This window comes from Jaculus jaculus, chromosome 1 (genome assembly GCF_020740685.1).
Source record: "Jaculus jaculus isolate mJacJac1 chromosome 1, mJacJac1.mat.Y.cur, whole genome shotgun sequence".
In the NCBI taxonomy this organism is placed as follows: Eukaryota; Metazoa; Chordata; class Mammalia; order Rodentia; family Dipodidae; genus Jaculus; species Jaculus jaculus.
In genome coordinates, this window is record NC_059102.1 from 299,005,986 (window position 1) to 299,027,111 (window position 21,126).

Genomic DNA, 21,126 nt, shown 5'->3' on the forward strand with positions numbered 1-21,126 from the left:
CCTACCTCAAAAAACAAACAAACAAAAAAAAAAGAAGTATCAAAATAAATATAAAAAACCAAATATACTTTAGTATATTTCAAGTTGGTTATTCAGAGAAATTCCAGACCTCTACAGTACTAAGAATAGTTTTGAAAATTTGTTAATTTGTTAGAGAGAAAGTAATTTTAATTTTTTTTTCCAGGCATGGTGGCATGCATCAGTTTAATCCTAGCAGGCAGAGGGACTGCCATTAGTTCAAAATCAGCATGGGCTACTACTACACAGAAAAAAAAAAAAAAAATCTGTCTAAATTTTTTCTTTTCATTCTTTCTTTCTTTTCAAACCTAGCTACATTAGTAAAGTACACAGAATGGAGACAGATGTTCCCTGCCAAAGATCTCTTTTCTGCTTATAACAAACTTTTGCATAGATAGAAGAGAATGGCAGTTGAACACTTAGCCCAGGCAGATGACTATAGCAGTTTTCTGGGGGGAGAGGGTGCTCCCTTGAAAACTTGTCTACATAACAAAACAGGCTTTGATGGTCATCCACTAACTCAACCTCCAAGGCCTTGTTCCTTTGTGTATAATGCAATATAGTATGTGAAAGTCAATTATCTAGCCATTTTCATATGTTGTACATGGCTCCTGAGATTATGCATATACTAAATACTCCTTTGGCTTTTCTCCTGCTTAATCTATGTACTGTCAGATCATTTCAGACTAAAATTATCAAACTTCCTCAGAGAGAAATAGAAAATTTAAAACTTCCCTTATAGTCTATCTTTTTTTGTCTCAAACTAGGCTATTCCTCTGAGTCTAGAATACAATGTAAGAAATATATTCTTCCACAATTATCATTTTTATATTGACAGATTATTATCCCAGTCACAAGAGATCCTATGCTGAAACCTATCATACTTCACCACACAGTTGAAGTAAACTACGTGCCTCATAGGATGCTCTTTCAGGGTCTGACTTAAGAATACAGAGGGCTGTTTGAGTATTCTATGTAAATAAGCTGCCATCTTAGCAAAGGCTAAATGAAACATTGCAGCCTTGACACACAATAAAATTTGTTCCAGTATTAAAAAAAAAAAAAGTATTTAAAAGAGAGAGAGGCAGATAGATAGATCAATAGATACAAAGAGAGAACGGATGAACTAGGACCTCCAGCCACTACAAATGAACTCCAGCTGCATGCACCATCGTGTGCATCTGGCTTACATGGGTACTGGGGAATCGAACATGGATCCTTAGGCTTTGCAGGCAAGTACCTTAACTGCTAAGCCATCACACCAGCCCTGTTCCAATACTTTTAACCTGCAATTTAAACTGAGGCAGTACTGTAGTCAGCTCCTTATTGCTGGATATTCAACCCAATACAGTTTATGAGAGTGTGGGGTTTATTTCAGGCTTATAGATCCAGGGGAAATTCCATCAATAGCAGGAAAAGATGACTCCCATTCAGAGATCCAATCAGAGAGAACCAACAGTCAGCACCACAAGCAAGCATGAACCACCAGAGCTCAAACTGCTCTCCACACACCTCATAGGGCTGGACTGGAGATCTGCCCCCAAACACACCTTAGGGCTAGACTCCAGGATTTGCCCCCAGTGACACCTCCTCCAGCTGGGCAGCTTAATTTTAGTAAAACACCTGAGTCTATAGGGCCGTACATTCAAATTATCATATTCAAACTCCCACATTCTGTCCCTGGCCTCCATAGACTCATAACCATATCACAATGCAAACTGCACTCAGTCCAAACTTAAAGATCCCCAACATTAACTGTTCCAAAGTCCCAAATGTCATCTGAGATTTAAGACTCTCTTAGCTGTGAGTCCTGTAAAATCAAAACAAGTTACATACTTCCAACACATAGTTCCAGAGAGTTAATATTTCCATGGCAAAAAAGCATAACAAGGAGAGACTGGAACAATGCAAAATCAACAGCCAGTAGGCAAACATCAAACATCTATAATAATATTCAAGTTCAATATTTATAATCAGTGGTGGATGACAGTTTGGATTTATACTTTACCCCTCCAGCTGGGCTGAGTAGCCTGGGAAAAAACTTTCATCCTAAGCCAACAGCACTCCTTGGTAGCCTTTGCACAGTCCTGGTATATCCAAAACCTCTTTAGGTCTCCACTGTAAACTACAGTCAATCTTTACAGTTCCACACAATGGCCTCTTTAGCCTTAAATGGAGAGACATCACCCTGAATCACATGCCGCGCCTCAGCAGCAGCACCTGAAACCATGTCCACTTTAATATCCATTTCCATGCATTTTTCATGGTTCCAAAATCTATACCAGGTAAGCAGCAGCACAGCCCATTTGTCCACTCAAGGGGAAAATAAACTGTGACCTAGAAGAACAGGTTTCTTCAAGTCATCTCATTTCAAAAGTATTTTATTCCGGGCTGGAGAGATGGCTTAGCGGTTGAGTGCTTGCCTGTGAAGCCTAAGGACCCCAGTTCGAGGCTCAATTCCCCAGGACCCATGTTAGCCAGATGCACATGGGGGCACATGTGTCTGGAGTTCGTTTGAAGTGGTTGGAGGCCCTGGCATGCCCATTCTCTCTCTCTTCCTCCCCCCCTCCCTCCTTCCTTCCTTCCCTCTTTCTCTGTCTGTTGCTCTCCAATAAATAAACAAAATTGAACAACAACAAAAAAAAACCCTTTAAAAGTATTTTATTCCTACTGAGCCTTTCCTGGGTAGAGTTCACCTTCAGGCATCTTTCCCACTGTTTCAATGTAGGACAGTGGCCCACCCTTAATGGTGACAATCTATAACAACTGTAGTTCTAAGCAACCTAAAATCAATCTCTGTACCTCTAACTTTAAACTTGTTTGGATTTTTCCCAGTTTAAATCACACATCTTTCAGTTCTATTCCTTCTGCCAAGTACGCCAGTCCATTAATTTTAAATTCAACCTTGCTCAAATTAATAAGAGTTTGGATAGAAGAACACAGCCAGCCTTTACGCTAGTAGTTCAGTCCCAACAAAATTCTCGGTGCTCTCTCTTTCACCTTTGAAAGTTCACAGGCAAAGCCCTCATAGTCTCGAATTCTCTCTGTATTTGGCATTTTTAAACTCTCAGAAGAACAGCCCATAAAAGTTGGCTTATTGCTCTGTAAGACTTCTGTAGTCACAAGTACCAAGTCTTTCCATGTCCCCCTAGCACACAAGTTCCAAAAGATCAAAATCCACATGGTCAGATTCAGTGAAGCAACACCCCACTACCGGTACCAATTTAACTGCTGCAACAGCTCCCCACTGCTGGAACAAACAGCCAACCAGACACAGCTTATGGGGAGGGAGGAGTTTATTTTTTAGGCTGACAGATCCAGGGGAAGTTCCATCAATGACAAAAGAAGCTGACTCCCCTTTACAGATCCAAGCGGAGAGAAACCAACAGTCATTACACCAGAAATCAAACTGTTTTCCACACGCCTTACAGGACTGGACTGGAGGTCCACCCCTAAACACATCTTAAGGATCCACCCCCTAGTGACACCTCCTCCAGCCCAGTGGCTGAAAACCTACGTTACAAGCTCAATTTTAATAAAACGCCTGAGGCTATGGGGCATAAATTCAAATGATCATACTCAAACTACCACAGGCAGTAAAGAGAATAACTCAGATATATAAAGATAAGCTTAATAGCTACTAAAATTGTATCTGAAAGAATATGCATGAATTAATTTTAAATCATGAGCTATCAAAATCCCAATTTCCAGATGTATGACTTTGAAAGCGCATGTGAAGGCAAAACCCCACCACTGATGACCACCTACCCTATGAGAGAATGACACTATGCACAGGAGTCACAGCTTCTCTTACGTCTTGTAGGTTTGATCTGTAAAGTGAAATTCTTGATCTAAATTTCATCTTGTAGGTTCCAACACTCTTAAAAGGACTGTTCTAAGGGTGATGATGTAGGGATACCTATAGATAGAAGAAGAAAAAAGGCCAATATAGACCAGCATGTAGACAGAGGTTAAAGGAGAAAAGGAAAAGTAATGAATCAAGAAGACTTGGAGTGGGAACCACGACCGGGACAGGGGATCCTGAGGTGAAAATTAACTGTTGCGGGGGCATCTTTGAGCTCCACAGGAAAGCTTTAAAGGGATATGGCATATCCATTTGTATCCAGTCTATGAGGATGTAAAGAAAGAAGTTTCTGCCACAGATGAAATTTCACATGCTCTACATTTTTAATTCACCAAATATAGTTTGAAACTATGCAACTAATAAGTTAAATACTCATTCCTGGGCTAGAGAAATAGCTCAGTGGTTAAAGGCACTTGCTTACAAAGCCTGACAGCCTGAGTTCAATTCCCAAATACTCATGTAAAGCCAGATGCACAAAGTGGTTCACACATCTGGAGTTTATTTGCAGTGACAGAAGGCCCTGGTGTGCCTACTTTCTCCCTCAAATAAATAGTTCTTAAAAATACTCTTCTTTTCTAATGTACTCATACTCCCTGACCCTTCACCTTTTGTGGTCTTTGAATGTAATGCCCCATAGACTCATGTGTTTGAATACTTAACTCCCAGTTGGTGACTCTGTTCAAGTAAGGTTGTGGAACTTCTAGGAGGTGGAGCATGTGTGTCACTGGAGACAGGCCTGGAGGTTATAGGCCACCTCTTGCAGTTCATCTCTACTTACTCCCTGATGATGTGATGCCAGCATCTTGCTCCTGCAATGCTGTCTGTGCCATGATAGACTCTACCCTCTGTAACTGTAAGCCGAAGTAAGACCTTCCTCCCTTAAAGTGAATTTTGTCTAAGCAACAAGAAGGCAATTAATACACCTTCCAATGGTAAAGCTGCTTCTATGAGAGCAGAGATAAGGACAAGAGCTATCTTCTTCTGAAGATGCCATTGTCATACCTACTTTCCAAGACAACTTTCTTCTTTACCTTGTCACCACTGCTCTATATACTTACTAATGTCTTTACTGTTCTACATTTACTGCATACTACTGTTCACTGTGCAGCTATAGGAAAAAACAACAAAACAGCTGCATCTTTCTTCTAACACAACAATTAGTTTATTCCAGTGTATAGTAAGTTTCCAATTACATGTCTTTGCTATCTTCCATTCTCTCACTGATGTCATGACTGCTTACATTCTTTTTTAGAGAGTGTGAACAAGAGTGAGAGCAAGAGAGGAGGAAAGAGAATTGGTGTATCAGGGCCTTAGTCACTACAATTGAATTCCAGATGCATGTGCCACCTAATGTGCATGTACGATCTTGCACTTGCATCTGGCTTATGTGGGATTTAGAGAGAGAGAACATGGGTCCTTAGGCTTAACAGGCAAGTGCTTTAACTGCTAAGCCAACCCTCCAGGCCAACTTCTTACATTTTGTTATTAATGCAGTGATAACTTTCATTAAAAGAGAATACATGGTCTGGAGGGATGGCTTAGCAGTTAAGGCACTTGCCTGCGAAGTCAAAGGACCCAGATTTGATTCCCCAGAACCCATGTAAGCCAGATGCACAACATGGTACATGTGTCTGGAGTTTGTTGCAATGGCTGGAGGCCCTGGCACATCCATTTTCTCTCTTTCTGTCCCTCTTTCTCTCTGTCAAATAAATAAAAAAAAAAAATATTTTTTAAAAAGAGAGAGAAAATACACTGGTTGAGTTAGTACATGCTTTTAGGACTGCCATTGAGTTTGAGGCCAGCCCTGTCTCAAATTAAAATAAAAATATTCCTGGTATTAGAACTTTGGATATTGCTAAAACTAATCTGTTGGTAAGCACAAAAAGGTTTGCACAGAGGAAGTCCTTTACAGATCTTGTAAAAATTGCTTCATTAATAAGTGTGATGGCTTTCAATGTGACAAGATTCAGAATCATTATGGAAACAAGTCTGTGATAATGTCACTGAGGGATTTTCTGGATTAGTTTAATTAGATGGGAGGAGCCATCCTAATTTTTCCATGGACTGGGGTTCTGGACTGAATAAAAAGGAGAAAGCTAGGGCTGGAGAGATGGCTTAGCAGTTAAGGCACTTGCCTGCAAAGCCTCAAGACAGTTTCATCTCTGCAGATCCCCCTAAGCAGGATGTACAAGATGACACAAGTGCAAAAGGTCACACGTGTACACAAGATGGCACACGTGTCTGGAGTCCTACTGTACTGGTTGGAGGCCCTGGCACATCAATTCTCTCTCAAGAAAAAAAGAACAGAACAGAAAGAAATTTAAAAACAGGAGAAAGCTAGCTGCGCAGCAGTACTCCTCAATCCCTGCTTCTTTCCTGTGGCCCTAAGGTGACCAGCTGCTTCATGGTCCTGCAGCTGTGGCTTCCCTGCAATGACAAGACTATAACCTTGAAATGAAGCTGAAATAAACCTTTTTTCCCTTAAGGTGCTTCTGGTCAGATATATGGTCACAGCAATGCAAAAGTAACTAAATACAGTAAGATTTTCAGAAATATTATAGTAAGATTCGTAATTAACTATATGTGCTTTCCCATGATCTCTATAGCTTCTCAGGTATGCAGGAGGGCCTTACTTATTCTTTGTACTTAATACCTATTAATTGATATGAAGCTTCTTCAGTATCTACTGAGAGCCTAATTCCAGGACCCTTACAAAAATTGCTGAATTTGCATATAAACTACACATAGCTTCCCTTGTACTTTAAAGCAGTTCTATATTACATATACTACTTTACAAAATGTACATGATATGTCAGTGCAAGCATATCCTTATCCCTTCCTAAAATGCTTTAGGTAATACATGTTGTTGAATAAGCTGTAAACAGTTTAACCAAATTTATAGTCCCATTGACAGTAAAGTGTTGATGTTTTTGTTTATACAGGTTGATTATTACATCTGAAAGACTTGGGACAAGAAGTGCTTTATATCTGGGAGTTTTCAGATTTTGGAATATCTGCACACTTGACTGGTTGAACATTTCTAAACTGAAGACAGGAAATCAAAATGTACCCATATCCTTAATATCTTCACATTAAGAATGTTCACCATGTGTTATCCTACATTGCTTAGAGATTAGTAACAAAGAGAGTTGGTACAAGTATAGTACAGACACAGCTTGTTTCCATACATATATTTTAAATCTGCAATGGGTTGAAACTATAGTGAGGAATTTTCTTTGTTAAATGTAAACCTGTTAGAAGTCTTTCAGATAAAGCTTGTCAGTTTATGAACACGCTGAAAACCTTGTAAGAGGCAAACACTGGCCAGGGAAAAGACAGTAACAGATTTCAAACACAATTCATTCTTTAATCAAATTTTATGGGAAACACTACCGAAGAGAAACCTGGATTCTTACCCACCTTCCTGTCATAACTGACCCTGAAATGAATGACACAAAACTCACTCTGAAAAGAAACCACACTGGCAGAGCAACAACTTCAGAAGAAATAAAAACTTTGTAGTACCATCAAAGAATCCATGACAGCCAAATCCACTAAATCTGATGAATGTACTAGCACAGAGAACACTTTCCAACTAAATCAAGGCTTCTTCAACATAAAATAACTCATGGAGAGGCCCTATGAGGGTGGAAGAGCTTTCTAAAAGAAAATAAATTTCATGATAGAAAGAGAACTCATACTGAGGAGATCCATGAATATAAAAAAATGGGAGAAAGACTTTTATTAGAACTGAGTTTTACCTTAATACCTAAAATCATATTAGAAATTAATGACTATCTAGACTCTTCCAGCTAAACTTCTGCTCTTAGCAAAAGAGAATTCATTGTTACAAAAGAAACTTGAAAATATTCTAAATTATTAAAGGAAAAAAACCCTATGTCAACAGAATCTTACTTTATAAATATTACATTGTTAAGAAATGTACTTTATAGCTGGGCATGGTGGCACATGCCTTTAATCCCTGTACTCAGAAGGCAGAAGTAGGAGGATTACCATGAGTTCAAGGCCACCCTGAGACTACATAGTGAATTCCAGGTCAGCCTGAGCTACAGCAAAATCCTAACTTGAAAACTCAAAAGAAAAAATGAAAAAGACTTTAGCAGAAAAGATTTCAAGCATGATAAACAAGAAGAAATGGTATGCCTATAGACTATAGGAAATGAAACATTAGAATGGCCATTTTTCAATTTCAAGTATTACTCTAGGTTCACCAGTGGGCAGACAAGGGATCCAATTATTGGGAAATTTACATTCTAGCCAATTTGACAGACCTCCACCCCCACTAATCTATAAACATTTGACTAGTGGCTTGTCCCTCAATTGCAGTTTTGACTGAATTTTTTGTTGTTGTTACTTTTGTTTTCTAGATAGGTAGGGTCTCACTCTAGCTCAGACTGACCTGGAATTCACTATGTATTTTCAGGCTGGCCTCAAGTGCTAGAATTAAAGGCATGTGCCACCATGCCTGGCTTGAAATTTTTTTTTAATACTTTTATTTGTTATTTATAAGCAAAGGGAGAACTGATATGCCAGAGCCTCCTTTCACTGCAAACAAACCCCAGACACATGCATGCATCATTTCGTGTATCTGGTTTTATGTAGGTACTGGGGAATCTAACCTGGCTGCCAGGCTTTGTAAGCAAGCACCTTTAACCACTGAATCATCTCTCCAGTCCCTTGGTTAGAATTATTACAACCTTATAACTACATTTAACTGCTGCAGCTCTTATTCCAAAGTCACCTAGTTCCAGGACCTTCTCAAAGATCTACAAAGTAGGTGCTTCATATGCCCTTCTTCCAGGTTTAAAATAAAATTAAGCCAAATATGAGAAATGCAATGTATTAATGGCACAATTCATAAATGGCAAAACTAAAACAAAAATAATAAAGTATTTTAGCTCCTTGATCCAGTTATTTTGATACTAAAAAATTTCATCATATATTTCAAGGGACTTTAAAATAAATGTTCAAGTAACTGAAATTAAGAAGGCAAGAATTTACAGAACACTGGCACCCCTCTTTCTGCCTCTTGGACAACCATGATGTGAGCGACTCTGCTCTGTCATAATGGATGGAACCCTTGGAAACCATGAGCTAAAACAAACTCTTCCTCCTTAAAAAATGAATAGGGGGCTGGAGAGATGGCTTAGCGGTTAAGCGCTTGCCTGTGAAGCCTAAGGACCCTGGTTCGAGGCTCGGTTCCCCAGGTCCCACGTTAGCCAGATGCACAAGGGGGCGCACGCGTCTGGAGTTCGTTTGCAGTGGCTGGAAGCCCTGGCGCGCCCATTCTCTCCCCCCCCCCCCATCTGACTTTCTCTCTATGTCTGTCGCTCTCAAATTTAAAAAAAAATTAAAAATATTAAAAAAATAAAAAAAATGAATAGGGAAAAAGAGTTTACTGAGCACTCAGTAGTAGAGTGCTTGCTTAACATGTACAAGGCTGAGGTCAATCCCCAGGATCACTTGAAAATACAAGAAAGAGGGGCTAGAAAGATGGCTTAGTGGTTAAGGTGCTTGCCTGTGAATCTTGAGGACTCAGGCTCAATTGCTCAGCACCCACATAAGCCAGATATACAAGTACATGTGTCTGGAGTTAGTTTGCAGTGGTTAGAGCCCCTGGTGTGCCCTTTCTCTAATAAATAACCAAAACATTTAAAAAATCCTTTAAAAAAATACAAGAGGGCTGGAGAGATGGCTTAGCAGTTACAGTGCTTGCCTACAAAGTCTAAGGACACAGATTCAATTCCCCATTACCTACCTAAGTCAGATGCACAAAGTGGTATATGCGTCTGCAATTTGTTTGCAGTGGCTAGATGCCCTGGCATGGCCATTCTTAAAAATACAAGAATAAAAACAGACAAAAAGAAAGAAAAGAAGGAACCATTTATTAAACACTATGTTAATTTTCTCATTCTAAGTACTGAGCTCTCACTATAAGCCAGACAAAATAGTATGCAAAAATGGCCTGTCTCTGCCTTCAAGTAGCTTAAAAACAACAGAGGCAAGCAACCATCAAAACTCTAAGAACCATATACCAAGCTGGGTGTGGTAGCACTTGAGAGGCAGAGGTAGAAGGACTGCCATGAGTTTGAAACCAGCCTGGGACTATAGAGTGAGATCCAGGTCACTATGGGCTAGGGTGATACCATACCTAGAAAAACAAACAACAAAATAAACAAAACATGCTACCTGACAGCTCAATCTGTCCTACTCAGAGGTGGTACTTTCACTTGGCTCATCAATACCACACTAGTTTTCTAAATAACCAGCTGTTGCCACTTTCATATTCCTACACAGATTCTTCTTTGCACTGTCTAGATAATCTCATCCATACTTTACTCCCTTTATTTACTTTAGTGAACCTTGTGCATGCTAAACAAATGCTCTGCTGCTCCCAAAAGTACACTGTAAATAACGTGTCTTCATTGATATTGCCCAAATTTTTATTTCTTGCCTAGACTAAAACTACATGCCAGGACATATGTTTAACTTCACCTTCTATTTGGAGAAATCTAATGAGGATGTAAAATTAAACATGTCCGAAGCCAAATTCTGCTCCTGCACATCTGTTCTTCTAATTTGCTCCACAGGACTGCGCTGTATATCATGTTCTCTGTGAACATTGTAATTTTCCACCTCAAAATGTAAACACCAAGATCTCTGGTGTCATCATTAACTCTTCTTGCACACAAGAGTATATGACCACTTTTTACTTTCTCTTCCTCTCTTACTTCAATCCTTGATTAGTTCCTCGGTACTGCTCCTCTTCTCCGTGTATGCTCACTTTCCCACACAGCCTAGCCAACAGTCAGTGCTCTTAAATCAGGAAATGTCACAGCTCTGCTCAAAACCCAATGGCTCCCCATCTGCATCAGTGTACCGTCTTCAAGGCCTCATGCCGACCTCGCATCACTCTGCTGTTCATTTTCCTGTGCAAGCCCTCCCACACTTGCTCACACACCGGGATTCTTCCTGGAATACTTTTTCCAAAATGCCCTTGTGCCCTTACGGTGTGCACTTCCACCGTCTGAGATCTCTGCCTATCGAAGTGAAGCACTTCTGATTATTCTGTATAAAACTCAGATTCCCCTATACTACTCTCTCTCTGTGAAGTTCATGTCTTCAGGTAGTAATGTAGACGTACAATGTTTAACCCCTAGCCATAAATGACTACTAAGCACCTGAAAAGAAGTCACTCTAGATAAAGACACTGAGTAATTAAAAATCTATTTGGAAATAATAAGCTTTATAAGGTTTAATACAGAAAAAAGATACCTTAATAATTTTTATACTAATGATAAATTGTCATATTTTGGATGTTATAAAGTAATAAGTAAAATAAAAATCACTCACGTTGATTTCACCTACTACTTCTTACTTTATAATGTGGCTATTACAAACGGCAATTGTATAAAATAACATGAGAATTCCATGGGTTACCATCAATCTGTTGTTATTTATGATTGATTGTTTGTTTTTTCAAGGTAGGGGTCTTGCTCTGACCCAGTATTCACTATGTAGCCTTAGGCTGGCCACAAACTCACAGCAATCCTCCTACCTCAGCCTCCTACCCTCAGCTGGGATTAAAGGCATGCTTTTTATTTGCAAGCATGCAGAGAAAGAAACAATAGATGAATACATGAGTGAATCAATTGACACACTAGGGCCTCTAGCCACTGCACACAAAGTCCAGATGCATGCACCACTTTGTGCATCTGGCTTTATGTAGGCACTAGGGAATCAAACCTGGGTGTTAGGCTCTGCAGGTAGGCAAGCACCTGAACCACTACTCTTAAGTGAAATAGCTTTAGTAAGAGTAGTTTAGTCAAAGGAAAAATGTGTAGCCGGGCGTGGTGGTGTACGCCTTTAATCCCAGCACTCAGGAGGCAGAGGTAGGAGGATCGCCATGAGTTCAAGGCCACCCTGAGATGACAGAGTTAATTCCAGGTTGGCCTGGACCAGAGTGAGACCCTACCTCGAAAAACCAAAAAAAAAAAAAAAAAAAAAAAAAAGGAAAAATGTCTTAGACAACTGAATTTTGGGCCAAAAAATATGACTTTTGTTAAGAAATTCATTCTTTTTTTTAAATTTTAGCTTTGTTCAGGGAGATAAAGGATGGATATCTAAGTTTTGTCATTTATATTATTTTTTTCTATTTGTGCTTTATTTATATATTGCTCCTTTTTCTACTACTAACAGTTCTTTTATAGGAAATTAGATACAGGAGAAAGTGAGGAAATCAGAGGCTTATGGAAATGACAAGGTCTCAGTAATCATTTTGGCATACCTTTCATTTAATGGATAACAAACAATTTACCCCATCCATAACCTACTTGAAATGATGACTGTTTACATCCCATAGGATGTACATGTAACCTTAAGTCATTATAGCGTTCAGACTATTACAGATTTGCATATATTACAACAAAAACTGTGTTATTCCCAAAAGAACTAAAAACAGTATCTTTCTTTTGATAGTTCTAATTCAGGATTCTCAATGGCTTTGTTTTGCAGTACAAAATCTTACTTATATTCTTACTTGGTAGGAGTGGGGAAATGGTCTGCTAGTAGAATGTGAAAGCCAGCTCAAACACGTAACTACTGCTATGGTTTGGTGGTATGATTTGAATGCATAATGTCCCACAGAGATTCACGAGCTTAGGCATTAGTTGGTGGTCCTGTTTAAAAGTGGTGGACCCTTTAGGGGCTAGAGCACTGCTACAGGAAGTGGGTCACTGGGGGGGGGGCAGTGAGTCTTACAGTTTTGACCCACTTCCTGTTCATGCTTTACTTCCTGCTTCTGGTTGCCATGTATGGAGCTGGCCTGCCTTGCCTTCCCCACCACAAAATTTCCCCTCAAAGCTACAGGACTGGAGAGATTGTTTAGCAGTTAGGGCACTTGCCTGCAAAGCCAAAGGACCCAGGTTTGATTCCCCAGGACCCATGTAATCCAGATGCTCAAGGTGGCACATGCTTTCAGAATTCATTTGCAGTGTCTAAAAGCCCTGGTGCACCTATCCTCTGTCCTCCTCTCTACCTATTTCTCTCAAATAAATAAAAAAAAATAAAGAAAATTCTTAAAAAAAAAAAAACTATAAGCCAAAATAAACTCCTTCCTTCCCTTTCATTGCTTCTGGTCAGGAATATGTTCACAGCAATAAGAAAGTGTCTGGTACATTTAATATGGTTTGAATGTATTCCCAAAAGTAGTGTCAGGAGGTGGGAGGTGGCAGAAACTTTAAGAGGTGGCTTTTTGTGGAAGATGGTTAGACCATGGGAATAGTACTCTAGGGAGGACAGTGAGTTAGTTCTCAAGAGTGGGCCACTATCCAACACTCCAAGCTTAGCCCCTGCTACATACAGTCATTTTTGTTTCCATTTCTCTGCCATGTGGTGAGGCAGCCACTGGGGCCCTTACATGAGAACCAACAGATAGAATCTTCTGACCCTGGACTTTCAGTCTTTAAAAATAATCTAAATAAACCTCTTTTTTTTTTAAACTTAAAATAGAAAATAGATTAAAACAGCTGTGTGCAAAAGTTAACTGCCATTGTCTCCTCATAAGTAAATTGGAAATATTCCCAAAGGCAGTCTGTAAGAATGACAGGAATACTCAAGACAGACACACACATGCGCGCGTACACACACAGACCCCTGCTTATGAGTAGGAAATAGCCCCATTTTTTTTTTTTTTGAGGTAGGGTCTCACTCTTGCCCAGGCTGACCTGGAATTCCCTACGTATTCTTAGGGTGGCCTTGAACTCCTACTGCTACCTCCCAAGTGCTGGGATTAAAGGCGTGTGCCACCATACCCAGTTTAGCCCCACTTTTTAATGGTAAAAAAATATGCTCCTTGATACCCCCCTATAAACTGCCAACACATAGTCACATTACATAAAATAAGGTAGAAGGGAAGATTAGTGATATGAGGTATCAACAGCTTATAATATCCATCTTCCCATTAAAAAGCTTCACAGCATAAGTAAATCACTTAACTTCTCTAATTTTATTCTTTCTTTCACTAATGAAGCCAAAACCAAAATGATTCAAATATTCCATTTATAACTTAATGTACTGTTGTGAATGCTGTATGATTTTCTGTGGCCTGAATAACATAGACAAGTTACATTACAAACTTAAAACACAACAATTAATAGGAAACAATGGCATTTTTAAAACATCTTAATTTAGGACACTAGATTTATCATTTTCAAAACTACTTACATCTGGTTGAATAGCTTTAAATACTGGGACATCCATTAGTGTTATCTGACCCTGAAATACAAATTTTAAAAACCAAAATTATAATTTCTTTGAAACTCTGGTATAAAACAATCAAAATTTAAAAATATTCAATTTTATAAAGACTTAAGAGTAAAATGAAATTTTAGTCCTGGTACCATTAAATGTAATTATTTCTAATCATCTCATTCTAACTTGTATCTTCATTAGATAAAGGAAGTTTGCAAATCTTATATTTGGGGGTAGTCAATATATGTCTAAATTAAAAAGTAAGGTATGCTTCATAAAACAGTGTTCTTGTTATGATGTTTAGTCATTCCTCAAGTAGTAACTTAAGATCTGATATCAATAAAAAGATTTCCTTACCCGGGCATGGCAGCACATGCTTTTAATCCTAGCACTCGGGAGGCAGAGGTAGGAGGAATAACCATGAATTCTAGCCCAGCCAGAGGCTACATAGTGAATTCCAGGTCATCCTGAGCTAGAGTGAGAACCTACCTCGAAAAACAAAAACAAAACAAAAAAAGATTTCCTTGACTACATAAAAAGTAATGGTGGACTGAAGAGAGAGTTTAGTGGTTAAGGCACTTGCATGCAAAGCCTAAGGACCCATGTTCGACTCCCCAGATCCCATGTAAACCAGACACGCAAGTTGATACATGCACAAATCACACATGTGCACGAGGTGGTACATGTAACAATTACAGTGGCTGGAGGCCCTGGAGTGCCAATTCTCTATCTCTTGCTCTTGCCCTAGCTTTCATTTAAAAGGGGGGGAGGGGAGCTATCTACTAGACTTGCCTTAAAAAAATAAAAACTAGTCGGACCACATTAAAGGCAATATGTTATGCCTACAAACTTTATATGCTAAGGACCTATCTCACTTATAGTTTTAGATATAAAAAAAATTGAGGGCTGGAGAGATAGCTTGGCAGTTAAGGTGCTTGCCTGACAAACCCTAAGGACCATGATCAATTCCCCAGTACCGATATAAGCCAGATGTACAAGGTGGCACATGTAACTGGAATTCATTTGCTGTGGCTATAGGCCCTGATGTGCCCATTCTCAATCTCTCTCTCCCCCGTTTCTTTCTCTGTCTCTCTCAAATAAGTATTTTAAAAATTCAACAATATATCAAAGAATTACATGCTATGACCACACAAAGCTTATTCATAGAATGCAAGGGTGGTTCAATATTAGAAAAATCAGTGTAGGGCTGGAGAGATGGCTTAGTGGTTAAGTGCTTCCCTGTAAAACCTAAGGACCCTGGTTCAAAGCTCAATTCCCCAAGGACCCACGTAAGCCAGATGCATAAGCTGGCACATACATCTGGAGTTTGTTTGCAGTGGCTGGAGGCTATGGCATGTCCATTCTCTCTCTATCTATCTGCCTACTTCTCTCTCTGTCACTCTCAAATGAAGAAATTAATTAATTAATTAATATTTTAGAAAAATCAATGTAAATCAATCTGTTAAGAAGTTAAAAGAGAATGAAAATGCAAGTCACTGATTATTTATGTAAGTTAAAAAGATTTTCTACACACCCTTCATGATAGTCCATTAATGCCTTAATACTTTGTAAGATATTTATTTATAAGAGAGAGATAATGGACATACTAGGAGGCCCTATAACTGAAAATGAACTTCAGACACATACACTACTTTGTGCATCTGGCTTTATGTGGGTACTGGGGACTTGAGCCTCAGCAGATAGGCTTTGTAAGCAAGTGCTTTTAACCACTAAGCCATCTCCCAGTCCAATACATCATATTTCATTTCTCAATTCTTAAGTTTATTAAACAGTCAAAAATATTTCTTAGATATGTTGATAAAGCAGAGTTGGCTTGGTATAGGTTGTGATTAAATCTTTATTATTACTGAGAAAATCCAAGAGGCAACTTATAAAGCTGCCCTAAAAAAAAGAAACCATGGTTCTTACCTTCCCTAGTCCATCCTTCTTTTGTTACATAGTTGTAGGATGCTCCCCAGAAATTCTTATATTTGCCTTTTTTAAAGTCTCTTCCTTCTAACTCAGTAACACAAATGTGCAAATTACGTGCAATAAGTATAAAGGAAGAGGCAGGAGGCTTACCGCATATTCTTCTGGTGTAACCTTGAGAACATCGAACACCACAGCATCAAAGCTTTTCTTCAATTCAGAGCCTTTGTCACTTAATGATTCAGAACTGCTACTCTTCTGTCAAATTGAAATAAATGTGCCACAGTCAAAGAATGTCAAGAAAGTAAACTAGCCTTGAAAATGGAAGAAAGCCTTATTTTTTATTTTTTGTTTTTTTAATTTTTAATTTTTATTTATTTATTACAGTCAGAGGGAGAGAGAGAGTGTGTGTAAATGGGCATGCCAGGGCCTCTAGCCACTGCAAATGAACTCCAGGCACATGGGCCACTATATGCATCTGGCCTACGTGAGACCTGGAGAATCAAACCTGGGTCCTTAGGCTTCACAGGCATGAGCCTTAACTGCTGAGCCATCTCTCCAGCCCACTTTTTGTTTTTTTGAGGTAGGGTTTCGCTCTAGCCCAAGCTGACCTGGAATTCACCAGTCTCAGGTTGGCCTTCAAACTCATGGTGATCCTCCTACCTATACCTCTTGAGTGCTAGAATAAAAGACATGCACCACCTCACCCAGCCTAAGAATGCTATTTGAAGTATGTGGGCCACTAAGCGATGCAGGGCTGTGGATGGCAGTCTTTCCCCAAACTTACGCCACTGGAGAAGTATTCAATGAGACAAAATGAGGGTGTGTGGAGAAAGAAACTGACACACAAAGAAATGACTTACTCAAGAACCTAAAAATTCTAGACCCAACATGAAATTTCAAGTTGCCCAACCCTTTATCTAATATTCTCCAACATAGTCTATTCAGCTTTTGTGTTTTTGGGTTTTTGTTTGAGTCAGGGTCTCACTGTAGTCTAGGATTCTCCTCCCCAGATCCTCAAGCTGGCTTCAAACACATGGTGATCCTTCTACCTTAACCTCTCAAGTGCTGGAACTAAAGATAGGTGCCACCATGCCTGAACTCTAGACACATGCACAACCTTGTGTGCATGTGAGACTTTGTACACTTGCATCACCTTGTGTGTCTGGCTTACATGGGACCTGGAGAGTTGAACATGGGTTCATAGCCCTCGCAGACAAGTACCTTAACTGCTAAGCCATCTCTCCAGCCCCCCTTACTCCACTTTTAAAGTAATCATTATTCGTTATTATTTTTCAAGGATCTTAGGTAGATAAGAATTGTTTTTAGGGTCTATGGCCTGAAAGTTCCTGATCTTATCTGATCTTGAAAGCTAAGCAGGATCAGGCCTGGTTATTACTTGGATCATAGAATAGCTTTTAAGGTCTTGGACATTCCTACTATTCATCACTATCTATAAAAAGAAGCTTCTCTAACAAAAACAAGAACAGCATTAATCAAAGGGCATAAGTATACACATTTAGGAGGTTTGTTGATGAGTATAACATCTCCATGTAGGCAAAGAACAGTGGTAGCATCTCTCTAGAATCTATGATCATGAAGATAAAAAGAGAAAGCTTCACTTGCTGAAATAACCTCTATCACCTCTACCACGACATGGCAGAGGAAGTGGCAGAGAGAACATGAGTGCTGTTTCTCACTGCTATCCAGAGAAGCCTCTCTATGGAGATGACAATAGGCACTGAGGGGACTCAAAACTCATTAAAGCTGGGCTGGAGAGATAGCTTAGTAGTCAAGGTGCTTGCTTGCAAAGACGAATGACCCAGGTTTGATTCCCCAGTTCCCATGGATGCCAGATGCACAACGTGGCGCATTCATCTAAAGTTTGTCTGCAGTGGCTGGAGGTCTTGGCATGCCCATTCTCTCTCTCCAATAAATAAACAGAATATTAAGAAAACAACTTGATAAAGCTGAAAATAAGAGGCTGTTGAGAGCTTAATACTGGGAGCCATCTCTATCATGCTCCCCAAGGCTCAGGGAACATTGAGGAAGAGGGAGTGGAAAGAATGCTAAGAGCCACAGTGTAGGAAGGAGTACTTAGGGTACTGTTCTCCCACCATGAACTGACTGGTGCACATTCATGACCCACAGTGGTTACCAATATCCCCACAAGGCCTGTACTGTTAGGAACCCATCACCACCTTGACATGGACGATGGAGGACAGAAAGAAAGAGCAAAACAGAGGAAGGACTACCTAGAAATAGGATTCTCAGTGGAATGGTGATGAGATAGAGATGACCAAAGAAGGCAATGAAATGGAAATATGATCAAATTAGAATAAGTTCACATATTAAAGTTCCCCATTAAAAAAGAATTGTTTTGCCGGGCATGGTGGTGCACGCCTTTAATCCCAGCAATCAGGAGGCAGAGGTAGGAGGATCACCAAGAGTCTGAGGCCACCCTGAGACTACGTAGTGAATTTCAGATCAGCCTGGGCTAGAGTGAGACCCTACCTCAAAAAAGAAAAAAAAAAAAAGTAAATATATGAATAGCAAAAGTTTTTTTTTAAAAACCTTAAAAATAAGTACTCTTCAGAAAGACAAATATATATTTTCTCTCATGAGGAATTTATCTTTTTTATTGTTGTTTTAAATTTTTTTGTTTTTATTTATTTATTTGAGAGCTACAGAGAGAGAAAGTGGCAGAGACAGAGACGGGGGGGGGGGGGGAGAGAATGGATGCACCAGGGCCTCCAGCCACTACAAACGAACTTCAGACACATGCGCCCCCTTGTGCATCTGGCTAATGTAGGTCCTGGGGAATCAAGCCTCGAACCAGAGTCCTTAGGCTTCACAGGCAAGTGCTTAACCACTAAGCCATCTCTCCAGCCCAAGGAGGAATTTATCTTTAAATGTGTATACATGACATGAACTCTGAAGGGAAGCTATAAAGGAAGTGTAAATAGAGTAAATAGGGAACACAAGGGGGGAAATAAAATAGCCTATGTTTTCTCTCACAAGCAGAATCTAATTTATGTGTCTCTGTGTATTCATGAAAGCAAAAGGGGAATATGTTGGAGGGGAGAAAGGGACACAAAGAGGGAGGGAGATAAATATGTACAAGGTACAAAGGTATACATTTTACAAAAATGTCATGAAGCCCATTATTTCGTATGCTAACTAAAATATTGAACTAAATAAAAGTGTTGTCATTTTTCTCACATTCTGATTTTAAATGTGATCAAACATAATGCTTAAAAAATTAGAAATCCAGGTAAGAATATTTATGAGGTCACTTAAATGTCTTACCTCAGAAACAGTAGCTGCGATATTAACACTGCTTGCTTGCCCGTTCATCAGGTCCATGCTTCCCTCATCAGACCTTGATTCTATATTAACAGCAACTGAGGGCTGATTACTTCATGTCCAAGGCCACAAATACATTATTCCTGTTGACAACAACAAAAATTAGAATGTATTTTCTTAAACATATCTATGCCTACCACCATGCTAAGAAATTACATCAACTTGCTAAACTTTATTTATGCTTTTAGCTAAGTCACTAAATTTGGACTGCTTATAATCATGTATGGGAGTTTCAAGTGACCAGAAATAACAAATGGGTAGTATTCAATAACCAGTTGTTGCCATAAGTGAAGTAAAAATGTTATTTCTCATCCACTAAGTGGAGATGCTGGGAGGAAAGGGATTAAGCTGCATAGAATTTTTATGTTTATCTAAATAACAAGTATGAAAAACACGTGGCAAAATAACACATGATATGAGCACTCAATTTTCAAGGTTCAAATGCTACCTCTATGTCAACAATACTTATTAATAAACTTGCTATTACTACCTTACCAAGATACCACAAATATTTAGAAATAAAATAAAATATTTTGGAACAAGGCACAAGAATGCCACAATATATGTATTTATTTATAAAGAGCTTTAGGATTTATTAAATATCCTCAATTCATTATCTCATAGATGAGACTAATTACTGAAAATATTAAACTCATAAACAATGTAACAACAATGTTATTATTATTCACATTAACATAAAAAAGACATCCATGGGCAAGTGGGCAAATGAAAAGCCAGCTAGGAATATGACAAGACATCCAAAATCCTAGTCAAACTATTCCTTCCATGACTATTATTTCTTTCCACAAATAGCATGCCATAAACAAGAGTAAAATTTTACCTGACAGAATTTATTCTTCTCTGTAAAATGACAGAGCTAAACAGACTTAAAGTCCCTTTCCAACTCTTAATATCTACAATGTTTGCCATAAGGAAAACTTCATCTACAAATTCTATACTATTCACTCTAAAAACTAAGTCCATGGTGCCATTAGTAATTCAATTCTATTTCCTTTCTATGGAAAAGTCATTTGAAATCATAGGCTTTGCTGGAGTTGGTATGAAATATCAGCTATTCAAGAGTTTGAAGCAGAAAAACCACAAATTTAAGGCCAACCTTAATAATAAATAAAATATTTTTAAAAAGAACTGGCATCTAGTTATAGTGGTATATAAAAGAAGAACAGAGGCTTGGCAAATAGCTTAGTGATTAAGGCATTTGCCTGTAAAGCCTAAGAACCCTGGTTCATCTCCCCAGAACCCACATAAGCCAGATGCACAAGGGGGCACATGCGTCTGGAGTTCATTTGCAGTGGCTGGAGTCCCTGGCGTGCCCATTCTCTCTATATATCTGCCTCTTCCTCTCTCTCTTTCTAATAAATAAATAAAATATTAAACAGAAAAAGTAAAACAGCTTGAGCTGGATATGGTGATACAAACCTATAACCCCAGTACTAGGGAGACAGACGTAGAAGACTTTAAACCCAAGGCTAGTCTAAGCTAGTTAGCAAGTTCCAGGCCCACTTGAACTACACAGTGAGACCCTCAAAAATAATAAAAATGTAAGCCTCAGGTTGAAAACTCTGACTTTGTCTGGCAGTGACAATTTACAATGACATTAGTTTTCAAATGATTTTATATTTTGTGCAGAGTGTAGTAAGAATTCATAAATCTAG

The 21,126-nt window shown here is 39.0% G+C and overlaps 1 protein-coding gene across 3 annotated transcripts in view; it reads right to left on the reverse strand.

Moving 5' to 3' along the window:
* Nucleotides 1–21,126, reverse strand: part of Ralgps2 (Ral GEF with PH domain and SH3 binding motif 2) — a 141,390-nt gene that overhangs the window by 92,534 nt on the left and 27,730 nt on the right. For all 3 annotated transcript variants that reach the window (XM_045141935.1, XM_045141933.1, XM_045141934.1), the window contains exons 2-4: nt 19,394–19,533; nt 16,238–16,342; nt 14,129–14,179 (exon numbers count right to left, since the gene is read on the reverse strand). In XM_045141935.1, the coding sequence (XP_044997870.1) occupies nt 14,129–14,179; nt 16,238–16,342; nt 19,394–19,450 (213 nt within the window). In that variant the 5' untranslated portion in view covers nt 19,451–19,533. The remainder of the gene's footprint in view (nt 1–14,128; nt 14,180–16,237; nt 16,343–19,393; nt 19,534–21,126) is intronic.